The 20164-nt window shown below is 35.8% G+C and overlaps 1 protein-coding gene across 1 annotated transcript in view; it reads left to right on the plus strand.

The window, feature by feature from the left end:
• Nucleotides 1–8703: 8703 nt before the first annotated feature.
• Nucleotides 8704–20164, plus strand: part of LOC115988064 (probable LRR receptor-like serine/threonine-protein kinase At1g56140) — a 34323-nt gene continuing 22862 nt past the window's right edge. Inside the window, exons 1-13 of the mRNA XM_031111698.1 lie at nucleotides 8704–8960; nucleotides 10314–10500; nucleotides 11597–11668; nucleotides 11883–11954; nucleotides 12066–12137; nucleotides 12363–12434; nucleotides 15812–15883; nucleotides 16007–16078; nucleotides 16577–16648; nucleotides 16881–16952; nucleotides 17034–17105; nucleotides 18393–18464; nucleotides 18559–18624. Of these exons, the coding sequence (XP_030967558.1) occupies nucleotides 8837–8960; nucleotides 10314–10500; nucleotides 11597–11668; nucleotides 11883–11954; nucleotides 12066–12137; nucleotides 12363–12434; nucleotides 15812–15883; nucleotides 16007–16078; nucleotides 16577–16648; nucleotides 16881–16952; nucleotides 17034–17105; nucleotides 18393–18464; nucleotides 18559–18624 (1097 nt within the window). The 5' untranslated portion in view covers nucleotides 8704–8836. The remainder of the gene's footprint in view (nucleotides 8961–10313; nucleotides 10501–11596; nucleotides 11669–11882; nucleotides 11955–12065; nucleotides 12138–12362; nucleotides 12435–15811; nucleotides 15884–16006; nucleotides 16079–16576; nucleotides 16649–16880; nucleotides 16953–17033; nucleotides 17106–18392; nucleotides 18465–18558; nucleotides 18625–20164) is intronic.

The following is a 20164-nucleotide window of genomic DNA, read 5'->3' on the forward strand; positions in this document are numbered from 1 at the left end:
GTTTCTGCCTGCTCGAACGGTGAAGGGTTCGCCGCTATGCGTATCATCCTGCCATTCATTCTTCCCTTCACACATTGGTGATAGGTGGACAGGACTAGTCGATGTTTGTGTAACCAAGGCCTTCCCAAAAGCACATGGTAAGATACTTCCGTTCTGACCACGTGGAAGCGAGCTAGAGAGGCTATAGGACCTACTTTCAACCATAACTGAATGTGGCCTGCAGTGTACTCACCTCTCCCACCGAATCCCGTTACTTCCATCGGGCATCCTTGGATCTTTTTCTCTAAAATTCCTACGACTTGCAGGGGTGCTCAATGGAATGAGATTTACGAAAGCACCTGTATCCACCAGGGCCCTCTTAATGGGGATTTGGTTGATAGATGTTGCTAAATAGAGAGGCCTCCTATGATCTGGGTGCCCCACTTCCATATCTTCACTGCTAAATGTGATTTATGTTGATTCCTGCAGGAGGGCCTTGTCTTCCGGCATTTCTGTTGACAGGCATTCCACCCCTGCTCCGGAGGTGATGCTTACCAAAGCCTCTGTAGCTATTTTCCTTTCTTTTGCTGTAAGTCCCAACTGGTCAAATAGATTTTTGAACTTTGCACTCTGCTGAAGAGTGGTAATCGCCGCAACAGGCAGGACCAAGTTTTCTTCCTCGTCTTCTCTCAGGTCCGCATATATCCCTACTGCTGCTACACCCTTTCCCTTGTGGTTTGGGAGTGGGTTTCTTTGGACTTCCTGCTGGGTCAGCTTTAATGTGCCTTCTTTGATCCTGCGGTGCACCAGCCTGCGGAGCGCCCAGCATTCTACGGTGGGATGTTGTACATAGTTGTGCAAGCAGCAGAAGCAAGGATCCCTTCGTTCTTCCTCCGTAAGCTCTCTAGAAACCTAATTGGGTTTAAAGATTCCGTCTGCTATCCATTTGTCAAGTAGCACATCCAGCTCCTTGGGAGTGCATGGTAGGGGTGGGGGTGTATCATACTCCCTCCCCTCTGTTTTCCTTCTCTGGTTTCCGGTAGACACCACCATAGCCTGCGGCGCGTTCCTCTTATCTGAACTGGGTTTCACGAACTGAGCCGTCTTTCTAGCCTTCTGTAATAGCTGTGCAAACTGGGAAATCTCCAAATTCTCCAAGACAGCTCTGAACTCCCGAATCATATTGGTCATGCACATTTCTACCAACGTTCTCTCCTCACAGTGATCATAGCAATCAAGTGCTATGTCCCTGAATCGTTTGATGTACTCCATTAGATCCTCCCCATTCTTTTGCTTCATTGCCTGCAGAGTTGCAAGCGTCACCATTTCTTCCCCGTGAAAGTATTTAGTGCAAAATACGTCCACCATGTCATCCCAGGTTGGGATTAATCTTGGTTTTAAGCCAATGTACCAGGTATATGCCAGGTCACACAGTGACTTTGAGAACTCCCACAGACATAAGTCTTTGTCTGCTGCGTAAGGGCCAAGGGTGTCGATAAATTTGCTCACGTGTTTTACTGCACTTCCCTTCCTGCCATCATACTGGGCAAAGGCCCTTGGTTTGTACCTCTCAGGATACGGCTTGCTGAGTACTTTTAGAGGATAGAGAGGTCTCCTTGCGTAAAATCTCTCCTTTGGTGTTCTGGCTCTCTCTTGCTCCAAAAGAGCCGCTACCTCAACCATGGTGATGAAACGCTGTCCTGCGTTCCGAGGGACACCTCCTGCCAGTGTCTCTTCTCTGTCTGCCACATGATCCGGGTCATGCTGGCTGCCTTTCTCTTTTGTTTTGTCTACCTTCAGTTGACGGATCTCTTCCATCATTTGTTGCTACGAGTGCTGCAATGATTGCAACACTTCGATAAAGGTGTTGACATTGTCCACGGGGACTCTTGTTTGAGGCTGCGGATCAGCCCCCGTTCTGTTGGCACCTTCCGTTTGGTTAAGTTGCTCTTAGTGAGGCGTCGTCGGCCTGGATTCTGCTTGTGAGGGTACAACACTCATATTCCGTGTCGTCCTGGACTTGGGTGGCATTGTTTGCGAGGGGCTCTGTTTTCTCTTCCTTTGCCCCTGTCTGCTTCCCAACTCCCCAGCGGAGTCGCCAATTTAATGTAGGGGCCTTTTCTTGTATGGTATAATATGTTGGGCTACCTCCTGCGATAATGGGTTGGGCTGCCTCCTGCGGTGATGGGCCCTAGTGTTTCTAAGTAAGGGAGCTGGGGCCGGTCCAATTGTAACTCAACTTGGGTCGGTTTGCACACAAACCTATGCCGTGTCTGCCAGGAGTGGATTTACGGCAAGCAGAACTGTTGCAAACAAGTTATGGCAGGTTGAACTGTTGCAGATGGGTTATGGCAGACAGATATAATAATAACTAAAACAGAGTACTTTGACTTATTTAAATAAACGGCTATGTATTCCCTGCTACTAAAGCATGATTACAGTCACAATGATATCAATCACAGAGAAAAAATGAAGAGAATAATACTGGCTAATTTAAATAGGCATAAATTAAGTTTTCAAACTGTCCGCCGTAGCAAAGCCAAAGAGGAAAGAACGCCTCTTCTCAATGCAAATAACCCCCCAGGAAAAGGATCCTACCGTAGGGATTAATGGTTTTGAGGGAGTCAGACCTGAATGGTTGCTGCCCAAAAGAAAGATGGTCCTTGTTTACGTTTTTTGAAGAAGGTAAGATTTAAGGGGGGAGAGAGAGAAACCGATCTATGGGTGCATGCCCTCTTTGAAATAACTCCCGTTTTTCTCAGTTTTCCTTTCTTTTCTTTCTATTTTCTTTCTTATCTTTTTTCTTTTCTCTCTCGCTCTGTTTCTTCCTTTCACTTCGAAAATGTGCTCTGTTTTTTATTCTCTTTACAGGGCATGGCAAAGGCCTTTTTATAGCGCCTGCTGTGGCTAGTGTTTTACGGTCTTGCCCCTTAACCGCCTTTGTTTGGTCTGAGTGTACTTGCCGACCACACTGTGCGACACCCACCCTCGCCAGACAGAGGCAGATTTGTTTTATTCCTTTGTGTGTCGTAGCATTTCTTCTTGCCACGATATTAATGCCTTCTCTCTCCACTCTCAGAGCATGCACCCAACGGTTCCCCCTAAAATTGCCTCTTTTGGGTGGTCTATCATCCCAGCAAGACGTACCTCCCAAAAGAGGCTTGGGCAGGAACCGTAAACAGATCTTTTCCCCTCTCTCCACCACCAAACCACACCCCCCTTTACCTCTTACCTTTGGCCTATGGCCCCACCATGTCCTATATTGGCTGGGTACAGGCTGGTGGCGCCTGGGCCTTGCGCGTGCTTCCCTTTCAAATTTGTCCAAGAGTCTACCTGCTGCTCATGCATCTGCCGTGACCTGGAGCCTCTCCATCTGCGTTTCCTGGCCTTTCATATAGGTTTTCCTTTGGTTTTTCGCTCCATTCAGGAGTTGGGCCTCGTATGATAATGGGCTTTTCATTTCTTTAGCCCACTTTTGATTTTCTTTACTGCCTGCCATGTTGAATTGTTATTTCTGCCGTAATAACTTAATCCTACTGAACCTCCTTTTGGGCCAGCCGCTTATCCCTATTCTCAGTAGCCTATTATGGGCACTGTTTTGCTTTCTACTCATGGGCTCCTATGTCCCTTCAGGCATCCACGGCCCGATTGCTTTCTTTGGGCTTCCTCAGCCCGTTTGCTAATTCCACACTCCCATGGGCTTTTTACTAACTTCATTGGGCTTCCCCGGCCCAATAACCTTATCCTTATCTTTGGGGTTCATGGGCTTGCCATGAACCCCTTACTCTCTTAGTTTACACTGCCTTGGGCCTGCGACGACCCTTTCTCACTTTTCAAACTCATACTCTGCCCATGGGATGCTACTTCTTTCTTTCCTGGCTTCTTTGAGCCCGCTTGCCTTTTCAAGACCCATTTATATATTTGTTGGGCCTGTGATCCATTATTCCTGCCGCTTGGGCCTAATGGGTTTTTTGCTATTTATCTTGTCAATTCCTTGTGGCCCTCATTATTGGGCTTTCCTGCCGCTTTTCAAGACTTGTACCTTTGTGTGATTGAGTCCCTAAAATTATGAAATACTTCCCCAAATTTGAGATCGCACAGACCTGCTACACCACACACACACAAAAAAGAAAAAAAGAAAAAAAGAAAAGGAGAGTGAGATGATGAATAGAAAAGGAGTAGAAGAATTTAATGAAAAACAGGAGGCATTCATGAAGGACAATCCAGTGAACACCTTTCACTTACCTTACAAGTTGTTCTCTCAATCAAGGTTTTCTCTATGAGCAAGAGGGAGGCAGCGGAGGCGCAGAGCAAGATAAAGGGTTATCAGAGTTAGGCACTAAAATATTGAGTGAAAAAAAAAAAGGAGGCGCAGGAAAAACTTTTTGTCATTCTTGTGGGTCGAATCAGTGCACTGGTTCATTAACTGGCTGTTTTTCAGGCGTGTTTTAGCGTGTTTTCTTAGGTGAGGGAAAACTAAAAAACAAAAACAGCTCCAGACCAGTTTTCATTTTCCTTCACAATATGAAAATTGAAAATAGTTTTTGTTTTTTGCCTAAAAACAGTTACCAAACAAGTTTTTTGCCTTAGAAAATAGAAAATTGTTTTTGAAAACAGAAAACTGAGGAAAAAAACAGTTACCAAACATTGCCTAACAATTTTGCTCCCTAGGATCCCATTCAATGCATTTTATCTCTGCTATTGTCTTCATATTTTTTAAAGATAATTCCTCATATGAATATTGTTTTGTATGTATTTTTGGTATTTCTTGTATAAGATCATGTTTTTGACCATTTCTATCATTGAATATTTTCAAAGAAAATATTATATAAATGGCATTTTGTGAGATAGTAAGTATATGCTATTTATTCGAACTTTTTTTTTTAATTATAAATTTTAGAAATATGCACTTGTCAATTATTTTAGCAACCTCAAGAATCACAAGATCATTGCACTGGTTGATGACAAAGAGAATTTGCTTCCATAAATTGCATAGAACATTATTAATAGACAAAAGCGTATTGAATTGAAATTGAGAAAAAATGAAGATATGATTTCATGAGAATGAGATTTTCTAGAAGTGTCATCTATACTTGGGGGAGGAGGAAGAGAGTTTGTAAGTGGGTAAGAGTTTTGGGTTTGATTTATACATGGAAAGGGTCAAACTTGGGTCATAATATGTAAGGTAATAACTGGGCTTGGGCTTTTTATAAGGTTTGGTCTATTTTTAAAAGGTATTCCATTTTTTAAAGAATAACATTTGGTTTAATTGTTAAGAGAAGCCCATATTTTATATAATATTAAAAATAAAGTTAAAATGATCTATTGGGTAATAGTAAAAAAGACTTAATGAAAAGAGGTAAAAATGATTAAATGCAAAATTAGAGTGCCATAAGGCAGGATCTCATGCACTCCTGCATGAGGTCTCTACTTTGTCCACTTATATATATATATATATATATATATATATTGATTGATTATGAAAATATTATGAAAAATGTTGTGAACATAATACTTCTCAATTATGTCTTGTGTTTTTTTAGGCAAAACTGATGTTCTAGCTAGATTTAAAAGAGGCATGCATGAGCATGATGATACTCACTGCGCGCTGTCACAAATTAGCTGGTTGCACAGCTGGTTCTTGGGTGGTTGTGGGGGATTACGCAAACAAAATATGAAGTTTGTTTTCATTTGTTGGGGCCAAAATGGCCCATTAACATTAATTTTTGAAATATTTAGCAACAGAGCACTGTTTCGGAAATAATTAGGGAAGTACCACTTTTTCCGAAAACGCCACTATAGGGCCCGAAAACGTCACTATAGGGCTTAAAAAACGCCACTATAGGGCCCCTTGAACCTGTTATGGGGGCTTATAAAAAAATTTTGTAGGAAAACGCCGCTATAGGGCCCAAAAACGTCACTATAGGGCTTAAAAACGCCACTATAGGGCCCCTTGAACCTATTATGGGACTTATAAAAAAATTTTGCAGGAAAACGCCGCTATAGGGCCCAAAAACGTCACTATAGGGCTTAAAAACGCCACTATAGGACCCCTTGAACTTGTTATGGGACTTATAAAAAAATTTTGCAGGAAAACGCCGCTATAGAGCCCGAAAAAGTGGTATTTCCCTAATTATTTCCGAAACAGTGCTCTGTTGCTAAATATTTCAAAAATTAATGCTAATGGGCCATTTTGGCCCATTTGTTTATTTATTTTTAAAATTCTGGTTTGGACTAATTAAGTGCGATAGTCGGTTGGTTTATGAGTTTTGGCTGACCTGTTCTATACTGGAAACATGTTATAGCAGCTTCCCTACGACTTATTATTGAATTTGATTTTCTGGTACGTTAATATAGAGTAACATTTTATCTAACTCATGAAAAATATTATAATAAAAGGTATTTTTAATTGCTTTGAACCAGTGTCCAAGAAATATAAAAGTATTGAGTGTGTTAAACTTAAATATTTGATTCACCAATTCAGCAAAAAGGAAAAAATAAAAAATTGATTGATTCACCAATCATCTATTGTCATCGATCGAGGAGGTATAGGTAGAGCTGAGCTGGGCTGAGAAGATTTCATCTTTGTTTAATGCACATGCAAATTTTCATGAGCTAGTGCCACATGAATTTTTTATTTTTTATTTTTTATATTTCCTTTGAATAACTCGAAATCTTAGTTTATAACTTATAAATTGTTAAATGATTCTGCTATGTATCTTAAATTCCATGTCCTTTAAAAAACAAAAACCCAATGTCATTATCTTCAAAGTCATATTAGTAAGGGATGCAAGGGACGCCCAATATATAAAAGATGCTGAGGAGTGTATAGAAGATGCATTATCAACTTCTCTGGGGAGGATGTGGTGAAAGGCATCCGCTTTTCTGAAAGGTCAAATTTCAAATGAATTAACACACATAAATGAATAAAACTTATATTAAAAAAAAAAAGACTAAAAAATACTTTTGGCCCTTAACATTTGGAGTTGTCTTTATTTTAGCCTTTTACATTTCAAAAGTTTCAGTTTTTCCTTCATGCTTGGTTTTGTATTGGCCTTTTATGTTTCATTTTGGTTCTTCAACTAGATTTTGTTAACCCTTTACGTTTCGAAATTTCATTTGCATAAAGGGTCAAACAAAAACTAAATTAAACATAGATGGTCAAAATAAAAATGATGAAACAGTAAATGCCTAAATGGTCAATATGAAATCAGAATTAAAAGTATATTTTTGTTTAAAAAAAATATGTTGTCGTGTTTGACCGCCTAACTTGAGTACTTATTGACCCGTAATTGGTAAATTTTTTTTTTTTTTTATTTTAATTTTAAATTTTTTATTATTATTTATAATTTAATTTTTGGATGAGAGGGAGAATTTAAATTTTTGGATTGTCTACATTTGGTGGAGTCATATTGCTATTTTTATAATTGGTATTTGACCCATATTGCTATTTTTAGTACTACCAAATACAAAACTATGCTTACATTTGGTGGAGCCAAAGCTAAATAATTTGGCTTCACAAATACAATCACAGCTACTTTTGGCTGTGCATTGTAGCTCATATATAATAATAAAAAAAAATTATTCATGTGTTCACACATCTTTGTATTATTATTCATGTTTTTACACTATTTTGTATTATTATTCACGTGTTCACATTGCACTGTAGCTCATTCATGTGTTCACACTGTAGCTTATATATAATAAAAAATATATTATTTTATTGTATTGTTTATATTATTTTAGAGTATTGAAAGCTAAAATAAAATCATTAATGTTGGGTGTTTTATAAAATGCGAAGGTAAAATAGATAAAATAATTTTTTTAAAGCTATATTGCGAAATTTATGACTCCATCAATGCGGATGCTGTTGAATTATCTCTTAGTATAAAATTGGTATTATGAAGCAAAGCATAAAAGTCAAGTCAAAATCTTTTAAGGAATTATTTAGGTCATGGTTGTGCGTGCACAACATGTCAACGTAACATCCAACCAAAGCTTTGATATTTAGAATAAGGGTAAAATAGGTAGATACCTTTAATTTTAAAATTATATAACAAAATACCATTCTTTCCAAAGCATTAAGTATAATGCACATATTTTTTGAACGAGATTAAATTCTATAAAGATGCGGTGCTAAATTCATATTTCATCTCTCCAATTCTAACATATTATATCATCTTATCGTACATTTAAGAATAAATACAACTTGAGAGTTTATTGAAATATTATTAGATGTGATAAAGTGTATTAAATTTTAAGTAAAATACTGATGTGGTAATTTCCTATTGGCTGGTATAAACCATGGGGTTTTACACCCCTTCTTTACCAAATTTGTACTCTTTTGGAACATGATTTTAATAAAATCAAGTTATAATTATAATTCGACATTAGTAATATCAAATTCTATGCATATTTTTTTACTTAAATTTTTTTTGAAAATTTAAGTGGAGCTCGACATTGTTAATATCGAATTCTACTTACAAATATACATAAAATTTGATTGTGAGAATATCAAATTTTACATTGAACTCGAGTTTTAAAATCAAGTTAAAAAAAAGGAATATTTTACTATTTAATTTTAAAATTAAGAATATTTACCCATTTTTCCCGCGTTACGTAACTTGATAAACAATGTTCAAGCTCAAGACAACCTGTTTTCCAGGAAATAAAAAATACAAAAGGAAAAGTTCTAGTCAACTTCCAAATGGATGGAGTAGGAGACTTTATATTGAGGAAATGCATTTGATAGGTCTGGTGACTGCAAATTGCCAAGAATCTTATATGTTTCTCTTGCCCTCTGTAATCCAAGTGGTCATCAATTTTGTTAATCAATCTCATAGAGAAAGATTAAGCCATGGTGGGATCACCACCACTTCTAGCTTTAGCTTTTTGTGCTGCAATCATATTCGGCCAGCTGCTGGAGGTAGCCCAATCTCAAAGTCAAAATAAAACACAACCTCGTACAGATCCTGCTGAAGGTGTGCCTCTCTCTCTCTCTCTCTCTTTTTCGGGAGGTTGAATTATAGTGCTGTCTTTTGCTTATGTAATTATGATATATTTTTTTTATAATGTAATAATGGAAGAGAGCAAAATTTGAAAACAATTTTATTGAAAATACTAAGAAATATTTTTTTTAAGAAACACTGTGCAAATATAACATGAATAACAATCCGAAACTTTTTTTTTTTTTTTAAACTAATAGTTGAGCATATAGTCAAATACTTTTTGTTCTTTTCCTTGGAACTATAGCTCTACACGGATTTGGATAAGGTGCATGCAATATCTCCAAATCTACTCACAACAAATTTCAACTTCATCTACTTTTTGGATTCTTAAGACTTAACTTTTGCCCTTCTTATCCAACGGTTGAATCATCATTAAAATGGTATTACCTCAATCCAGCTCTACACTATTTGAGTCACCCTGCAGCCAGTTTCTGTTTATAAATGAAAGGAAAAAAGTTTGGGTTTCATTCTCTCAACCAAACACATCAACCAACACAGCAAGCAACCAGTAAACCAGCTAGTACAACTACCTCCGTACCCAGCACAACATTTTCCTCTGTGGAAGGGTTAGTGTAATTTGGAGTTGCAATTAGAGATTGGGTTTTGCTTCTCTAATCTGATTGTGGATTGTTTTGATGGATGCTTGTAATGGTCTGACTCGGTCGGAGCTGGGTCATTGAGGACGTGAAGTGTTTGTCTTTATGCCTCAACCAGCTTTACTTTTTACTTATAAATAAACCTTGTATAACCAACGGGCTGCACAAGCTAAGGAGGGTCCTCAGTCCTATGGTTAGAGGATTGTCCTCCTTTTCTTCTCCCTATTATACAAAATGTCTACACTATTAAATGACTGAGGCGCACCTACAACCTTTAAAATTTAGGATTGTTTTCATTTTAACACTTTACCTGTTTTAAACTTTTTATTTTCAGTTTGATTTCGTCTTTCATATTTGCTCTACCGTCCAATTGTTAAGGATTTGATGGTTGAGTGTGTGCGTCCATTAAGTCACGTCACACATCTAATACGTATTACTAAACTAATAAATGGATAGAATTGTCAATATAAAAACAGAATTAAACATTATGGACCAAATAAAAATTTTGAAGTAAAAGACCCAAATGAAAACAATCTTAAATTTTAAGCTCCAAAAGTGTATTTATGTCTTATTAGTAAACATCTATGCTTTTAAACACAACCAAACAAAAAAAAAAAGAAAAAAGAAAAAGAAAAAGTATGTTATTATAAGAAATTTTTGAATTTGGGGGTGGGGTCGCTTTGTTCCCCAAACTCATTAGAATGACCGGTAATTGTGAATTTGGTTGCAGTGAGAGCTTTGAATTCAGTATTTCAAAAATGGGGGATCTCAGCACAACCAGATCAATGGAACATAAGTGGGGAGCCATGCAGCGGAGCAGCCATCGACTTAACCAACTTCGATGACTCAAACCAGAACCCCTTTATAAAATGTGACTGTTCGTTTAATTATAGTTCTACTTGCCACATCACCCAATTGTATGTTTCTCTTTTATATTCTCATGCCATTTTTTCATAGAAATACAATTTTTATACATTAAAAAAAAGGGTTAAACACAAACTAGTGAAAAGGCTACTTATATATATATATATAATTTTTACTTGCTAAACTCACACTGAAAATTGAAAGACAAAGAATACAACGATGACGGACGTGTGTGCTTTAAACTTTAGTATAAGGTAATAAATCCCATAACAACTAATTTCTCAATCAAAATATTTAATCCATTACAAATTTTTTTATTCTTAATAATAAAGATTACTTTTTTTTTTTTGTTTATTTATTGTAATTTTCATTCAGGGTTCTAAATGTGTCCTTATTGAATTGTTCCATGAAATTTTGGTCCTAGAAACTAGAATCATGAAGGAGAGGTCATGGAGCTATCATAAATTAACCTGGTCATAATATCCTCTTAAAAGAAATCTCATGTCTTTACTCACATATATCGTTACTAAAAGTAAAAAAAAGATTGAATTTGTCAATGGTTCACAAGGCTTTATAAAAAAGGGGACTGTACTTGAACTGTATGTCCCAGGTTGAAAAAGAATTTCACTAGGCTTTATGATCATTAATTGGCAACACACCATTAATGGTCCGATTGGATTGAGGGGGAGGAGGGAGAGTAGAGTAGAGTTGGCCCAAAATTAACCTATTTTCAGCCAATTCTACTCTATTCCTCCGCTCTCCCTCCCTCCCCTCTTAATTCAAACGGGTCCTAAATATAAACTTGTCACTTGTAGAGAACTTGTATGATATTAATTACTAATATTCTTGAGTAGTCATTCAATCCACCACCTTTACAAAGCTTAAAATTTTAGCAATCCACAAATTAAATTCACAAACAAACTGAGGCAAAATCATTTCATATCATAATCCTTTTTATTTGTTTGTTTGTTTTAAAATTAAAAATCCTTAAATAGTTTGGCAAAATTTGGTAAGTGACCAGAATATGGTATATGTAATATCACAGAACCTACACTGCAAAATATTTTGAGCATCTTCAGTATATGAATCTTTCTTTTCATGGTTGAATTGTTGATGGCCTTGGTTTTTTTTGTTTTTTTTTTTTTTCAGGAAGGTTTTTGACTTGGATGTTGTTGGTGTAATTCCAGAAGAACTATGGAGTTTGACTTTCCTCTTCAATCTGTATGATTTCTTCTTTATATGTTTATTTACTTGCGTTTTGCATCAATATAGATTACCTTTTTTTTCATGTAAGCTAGGATTGAACTTAAACTTTGAAACTGTAGTTCATTAGTCGACCAATTGAAATTCATACTAGATGTTATTGCTAGTTTTCTAGGATGGCTCATTTTCTTATAGTCTACAAAATGTGCTAAGTTTTCTACATTTCTTACAGGAATTTGTCCCAAAATTACTTGACAGGTAGCTTGTCTACGTCAATTGGCAATCTAACTAGCATGCAATACCTGTAAGCCCATCCAAATTTTGATTTGAAATTCATAAAACTTGGAACTTGGTATACATCTTATTTTAGTTAATCTTACCCTTTATTTCTTTGCTCTGATGTTTAATAAATTAGGACTTTAGCCTTTAATGCATTATCAGGTACACTTCCAAAGGAACTTGGAAATCTTATGAATTTAATATCATTGTAAGTTACTCTCATTCAAAATTTGTAAGTCATCCATATGGCATTTTGAAAAAGAGGAATTTAGTACTCATCCAGATGCAAGTCTATTCCTTTGTTCTCTACATTTCGTATAACTTAAAAAAAAAGGAAATTATCCTGGAACACTGCATATCATATTCTTGCTGCAAAATAGAATCAAATCATTGGTTTACATTTTATTTATTGTTTTACATGTTAATTTTGCAGGTCTCTTTCAACAAACAAATTCTCTGGTTCTCTGCCATCTGAGCTTGGGAATTTAGTGAAATTAGAAGAGTTGTAAGTTCTACAACAATCTAACCTTCCTTTTTCATTGTATTTGTAGCTAGTTCTTGCTATTCATAGGATTGTAACACCACATCTTGAACTATCATAGTATCACTGTAATTCCGTTGGACTACACTCTTTGATTGTCATCAGCAGGGTGATTACTGTTATCTTTATCATTTGGCCATCAGACTAGGCTAATCAGGTCTTTAATACCATCTTGCATGGCATAAAAAGAAGTGTTAGTGAATGGTTAGACCCTTAAATACCTGAAATCCACAAACTAGTGATGTGGATTCCATTTAAAAAAGAAAAGAAAAAAGAATAGACTGATATTTTATTGAAAACTTACTTTTATAATTTACATTTTGCATTTGGGGACTGATTTAAAGGCCCGATAGAATTTAATTGTTAAGATAAAATATTCTCAAAAAAGATTCTAACTAGTATTCTAATTTTCTTTTTAACTTTTGGTTTTTAAATTCTTTAATTGCTTTAGTTGAGTTGTGAAAATATGAGATATTAGGATTGAAAGAGATAAAAAGAAATGAGAAAATTGGAGAGAGAAATTTGAGAAAAAGGTTTAGGCTACACTAATAAGCCCTTCACCTGCTAATACAAAAAGTAACTCCAACACTCCCACTCAAGTTAGAGCATATAGATCAAACATGCCTAGCTAGAAAGACAATCGTTGAAAAGTGGCATGAGGTAATGGTTTTGTGAGGACATAACCAAATAGATAATCAAAAGGAACAAATGAAGAGAGACAAACTATTTCTTCACCAATAAATGTTGAATGAAGTGATAATTAATCTCAATATGTTTGGTATGCTCATAGAACACCAAATTGTTAGCAATAAAGATAGTAGCTTGATTGTCACAATACATATGAATAGGAGTAGAAACATTGATATCTCCTATGCGTATTTGCTATGCATATGCATAGGAGACATTGAACCCATAACATCTCAGAAGTAGTATCAGCCATAGCTTGATATCAACTTTAGCACTAGAAATGGAAATAACACTTAGATTCTTACTATGCCAAGTAACAAGATTACCGCCAATAATGGTACAATAGCTATAGGTGGACTGTCTATCGAAATGACTACTAGCTTAGTTAGCATCACTAAATACTGTCACAGATAGAGAAGTAAGGGCTTGTGTGACAATCCTCATCCTAGAGCACTCTTTAGATAACTCAAGGGCTTGTGCTTCATTGTGAGATTGATGAGGAGCATGCATATACTATCTAAGCACATCAATTGTATAAGTGATATCAAGATGAGTAATGGTGACGTAATTCAACTTCCCAACACATTGTTGGTATCGTGACATTAGGATAGATATCACCTTGTTCACCATCAAGTTTAACAGTAGAGTCCATAGGATTATCAATAGGTTAAGCAGACCAGTCTCAAGCAGAAGACCAAACATAAATTTTCTCTGAGACAAAATAATGCCTTGAAAATAATGAGCAACTTCAATCTTGAGAAAATGAGGGAGAGCAACAATGACCTTGGTATGAAACTGTTTGCCCAAATAACTTTTTTAAATCAGCAATACCTATGGAGTCACTGCTGATGATATTAATATCATCCACATACACAATCAAGACAATAATTCTAGTGGTGGAGTGACGGTCTAGCAAAACGATCAGAAGTAGAGTGTCAGAATCCATACCCTACTACAACTGCACTGAGCTGATCATTCCATGCATGAGAAGATTGCTTTAGGCCATACAAGGCCTTTAGCAAGTGACATACAAAGTGATCACTACTAGCAACAATATATCCAGGGGATGATTTATATACACTTCTTCATAAATTTCTCCTTGAAGGAAGGCATTCTTTATACCAAGTTGATATAAAGGCCAGGAAAAACTAATTTCAACAGATAGTAGGATTTGAACAAAATTGATACATGCCACAGGTGAGGAGGTTTCCAGATTATCAACACCATATGTTTGTGTCCACTCTTTTGCTACCAATCGTGCCATAAGGTGCTCAACATAACCATCATGGAGGTACTTAACGGCAAGGTTTTCCTGATTCAAAAAAAGAGTGGGGTAGGTATTTATCAGTGATGGAGTCGGGTGAAAAGGAGTTGGGGGTTTGTGATTATACTGGGAGGCTAAGATTATGGGGCTGGGTGAATCAGGTTATTTTTGGTGTGGTGGAAGCACTGGTGCCTCTGCAAGTTGAGTGTCCACCAACTAACCATGACAATCTCAATCAGGCATGGCGGCAACACCTAGGCCAACATTAGGATACATGTTCATATAAGGATACCTTAATATTTAGAAATGTTAGAGTGGAGATCATGCAAACTGAAAAGGAAATATCTGTCAAGTGCGTGATATGAGGATAAACGTACAAGGAAATATTTGTCAAGAGCAAGATATGGGGGTCAATGAATTTTTTGAAATTTAACTTAAGCTCATTATGGCTTGTGGGCCTAGTGGTGAACAGGAAGTGAAATAGACCGGAGCTATGGATGACAGCCCACAAGACAAGAGGCCTCCTACTTGAAGGGAAAACCACAAGCCATGGGCTTGGATCAATTAACGGCCAATATTCAATATGAACATGTATAAAAACATGAACATGCATTCTAACATATGGTGTTGTGGTGTTGCGATGAGGTAAGTGAAAACATGACTAACATGATCATTCACATGCACATGAGATATAGGATGTGATACATGATGGGATGGAATGAGATGTGTGATGATATGAAATAAAATGTATGATGACATGGAATGTGATACATGATGTGATGAGATGAGATATATGATCAAATTAAATGGAAATGAATGCATGATGTATGATAGTGTGTGTGTGGATGCTTGTACATGATAGGCCATTAAGGGATTCCTTGATAGAAGAGGAGGCAACAAGATCAGGTATGTGTAAAATTAGAGAAAAATACCCTTCTAAAAGAAATAAGTTGGAGGCAAAATTGAGAGCTCTTTTGTTGAAAGAAGGGGGGCAATAAAAATGCAAGTACTTTTGACGGGTGAGCAGACAACTCTAGACCTGTAATTGCATTTTCTGAGAACTTTGTTTGATTGGTTGTTGGCGGTAGGATGTCTTTCTTGCTCCAACTTTTTAAGTTTCTTGATCACTGTACTTTTAAAGCTTAATTGTGATGTACATCTAGTATAAATCTTGCATACTTAGTGTTTCCTTTTTCTATTTAAAGTTATTACTTACAAAAAAGCAATGCTAATATATCACTATCTTTTTTCTAAAAAATAATCCTAATATATAAACTAAAAAAAAATAATTCTAAGATATTACAACGAGCTAAGGTTAGGATATCAAATATCAGTGTTTTTCTGAGAGTATCGAATATTAGTTAATTATGTAAATTGTTTACCTTGACAGTAACTTTGATAGTTCTGGAGTTAGTGGTGAGCTCCCTTCAACATTTGCTAAATTACAGAACCTTCAGATAGTGTAAGAACTAGATGCCTACTACTTTTTTCAATTGAAAACTTTCCAAAAAAAATTCCATAAAGATAAATATAAAAACATGAATTGTGATGGCATAGTCTGTGGAAATAATTCTTTTGGTCTCAGGTGGGCATCAGACACTAATCTTACAGGCAGGATACCAGACTTCATAGGGACTTGGTCAAATCTTGTGAGCTTGTAAGATGATATTCCTAGCCTTAATCTCTTTAGTTTCTTCTAAATCATGTTTGATGAAGCTCAGTTTCGTTACTGTACATATATGATTTAGAAAATTTTAGTATTTAGTACTAATTTTAAATAAAAGAAACAAGAACAAGATAACAGAAGGACCAAAGAAGAAAAGAAATTAATGTGTTTTAAAATCGACATCCGCAATTCTTAAAGCTAAACAACTACATCTCACATTCACTTGATTTGATAATATATCACAATGGAACCTCTTTATAAAATGGAACTTACACAAAGTGAACCATAATTCAATTACATATTTTGAATTTATGGGATTTGATTAACTCAGCTCTGCCAACACATGCTAACTAACAAAATTGTTAGCATTTTGGTGTTAAATTGCCAAAAAAAAAAAAAATCTCAGCAACAGTTTACTTGCATATTCTATAGGAAAATAAATGCGTTTGTGCACAATTTATGATCAACTACTCTAATACAATTTTGTAGAGCGCTTGAAGGAAACTCTTTCCAAGGTCCAATTCCCTCAAATTTTTCCAGTTTGACTTCCCTGGTAGACTTGTGAGTAATTTTATGAGATTATTTAGTGCACTCGGTATAATATACATTCCTCTCATATAAGGGTAACTTTATTTATGAGTCAAGTATATACAACCCACATTTATATGAGATGGAGGTGTAGTGTACTGGTATATGGAATTAATTTATTGTACATCTCTTAGTCATTTTTGTTTGTATTATGCAGATTCCTTAAGCTAACAATCTAAATATCTAATGTGTGATGTCATTGTAGGAGAATCAGTGGATTGTCTAATGGAAGCTCTTCGTTGGCATTTATTAAGGATATGAAGTCTCTAAGTTTCTTGTACTACAACACTAGAGCAGCTATATTTCTTTTTTTCTCTTCCAAATAATGGTATAACAAATTATGTTACATGTTTTGCAGAAGGCTGAGGAATAATGACATTTCTGATTCAATTCCATCAAATATAGGAGAATACCAACAACTTTCATTTCTGTAAGTAATATCCATTGATTGTGACTCTATAGATAAATGTGGAGCTGGAAATTTATCAAGTTGAATTTGAATCAAATCCAGAGCAATGGAATTGGGGACCTCTCTGTTATTTATGAGGTTGGACAACCCCAACCTGGTGAAAGAAATTCATGAGGTTCCTCCACTAAAATCTAACTGTTGATCACATAAAGTGATAAAATCATTAGGTTATTCCCTGATGCTTGCAAAAAGAACTCATTATTTATAATTGAATGAGGGATCCAAATTCTTTCTGTTTTCTTTGATCTCTTTTTTCAATTTTTTCTTGTTCCTAATTTCTTGTAGGGATGATACATCTCGTTTAAATATTGCTTGCTCTTGTTGCATAAGTATCATAGTTGTTCATTACTTCTTGTAGATAACGAGTTTTTTTATATATCTAGAACCATGTGATGATAACTTTTTGTGGAAATTACGGGTTCCTCATATGTGATTTGGTGCTATTTCACTTTGGCTGAAATGCATAAACACCTCTTGGGGTTTGGATCAATTGCAAATTGACCCCCTGGGATTTCAAATTTTCCTTGTAACTCCCTAAAATGTTCATATTTGTGAAATTGACCCCTCGGATTAACTTTTGTTTGATCTCAATGATGGAAAAGAATCAAGCAACCATAAATGATACATGTACATAACAACTGATTTGTACCAAATGAACCACGAATAACAGCATATAAGAAATTTGTGATTTAAAAAAAAAAAAAAATTCACATTTGGTAAGCATTTTTGCCCCCTTTTTTGCTCCAAATGAAAGACAAATAACAATAAAATAAAATAAATTTGTAATTTTTCTCAAATTTGGTAAAGCACATGATTCTCAAATGATGCAACTTGTTGATTCTTTTCTGTTGCTAAGAGGAAACAAAAATTAGTCTCAAGTGTCAATTTCATGAATTTGAAAACTTCAAGCAGTTGCCAAAGGCCTTGTAGCTAAATTGGCACCTCCTCATGCACAAAGTGCTTGGGGGTCTAGGGGGGAAAGGCTTCGAGCTGCGAGGTTAGCGGCATGTTGTAATTATTTCTCAAAAAAAAAAAGAAAACTTCAAACAGTTATAAGCAAGAATTGAAAGCCCAAAGAGTCAATTTGCGTCTGACGCAAACCTTGAGGAATGTTTATGTATTTTGACCTTTTACTTTGAATATTTATGATTTAAAAATGTAACACATTTTTGAATAGCTCTCATACAAGGTATAGTTTCCCCATTACCTTTTTATCAATCCATCTAACAGTTTATTTTGTGGTTTTAGGGATTTGAGTTTCAACAATATTATAGGACAAATTCCAGACTCTCTTTTCAATTTGAGTTTGGTCCATTACTTGTAAGTTGTAATATACCTCATTTGCTTAATTGCAAATTGTTCAGCACAACATACTCAATACATCAATGAATGTACCATTGCCTTTCACTGTCAGGTTTCTTGGAAATAATGAGTTAAGTGGCACTTTGCCTACACAAAAAATCCCCTCTCTTCACACCGTGTAAGTACATGATACATTATTTGCATTTAACAACATTATGGTGCACTTAATGAAGTTGTGTAAAAATTAGCATCTTTTTCCTCTCGTTTTACCCCCCTCTTTGGATAAACATCAATTGTATTGCTAAAAGGAGATAAATATAATATGGTTCTCAACCATCTCTCTCCTTTGGAAGAAAAATCCAAAAAGAAAGCAAAGATATGGAAATATGGTGTTTGGGTTCTTTTTATGCCCATGACATGTGTCACATTTTGATAAGTTAGTAGCTAGGCTTGGATTCTTAGGGTAGTCAAGTACAGTAGTCATGTCAATGGATTGCTCGTTGGCCACTATCGTTGCATTTTCTCCTAGGCAAAAAATATAATATAATATGAAGAAACAAAAGAAACTAGTAACTAGAGAAGAAAGGAATAAAATAATTGTATTATTACTTGCTTATTTTATTGTGTACAACTCTGATTAAATAGAGAAACCCTAAAACTTATAATAGGAATACAATAACAGAAATAGGAAATCAAATAATCTCTAATTACTCAGTTTCCTTCTCTGAATATTTCCTTCACTTTCACGCCCAAGATTATACCATATATAGCTTTCCACACTTACCATACATAGAATCTGTCAACACTCCCCCTCAAGCTGAGGCATAGATATCTCTCATGCCCAGCTTGTCCAGAATTCTATGGAAGTGATAAGTTGTTGCCCCCTTTGTCAAGATGTCTGCGAGTTGATCTCCAGTTCTTCCATATGGAGTACAAATGATGCCTTTACGCAGTTTCTCCTTGACAAAGTTTCTATCAATTTCAATATGTTTTGTTTGATCTTGTATAACTGGATTATGAGCAATATTAATTGCTGCTTTATTGTCACAAAACAGCTTGATGGGATCCTTACTGTCATATCCAAGCTCCCTCAATAATATCTTCATCCATAATATCTCACATATCCTATGGGCCATTGCTCTAAACTTAGCCTTTGCACTGGATCTTGCAACCACTAATTATTTCTTATTTCGTAAAGTAACCAAGTTACCTCCAACACATAGACAATATCCAGAGGTGAAGTGTCGGTCTATGATTGAACCTGCCCGATTAGCATCTGTATAGGCTTCTATCTTCAAGTGATCATGTTGAGCAAATAGTACTCCTTTACCTGATGAGGATTTCAAGTAACAGAGAATTCTATGAACAGCTTTCATATGTGTCTCTTGTGGCAAATGCATAAACTAACTTACCCCACTTACCGCATGAGCGATATCTGGTCTAGTGTGTGATAAGTAGATTAGTCTGCCAACTAGTTGCTCGTATCTGCCTTTTTCTACTAAGGGGCTGTTGTGGTCTTCTCCCAACTTGACATTTTGCTCTATTGGATTATCAATAGCTTTGCACCCTAACATTCCTGTTTCTTTGAGAAGATCAAGTATGTATTTCTGTTGAGAAAGAAATATTCCATGCCTTGATCTTGCCACTTCAATGCCTTGATCGAGTATGTATTTCTCTCATCTCTTCTTGCATCGCTTCTTTCCATTTTGGATCTCCTA

This window comes from Quercus lobata, chromosome 4 (assembly GCF_001633185.2).
Source record: "Quercus lobata isolate SW786 chromosome 4, ValleyOak3.0 Primary Assembly, whole genome shotgun sequence".
NCBI lineage: Eukaryota > Viridiplantae > Streptophyta > Magnoliopsida > Fagales > Fagaceae > Quercus > Quercus lobata.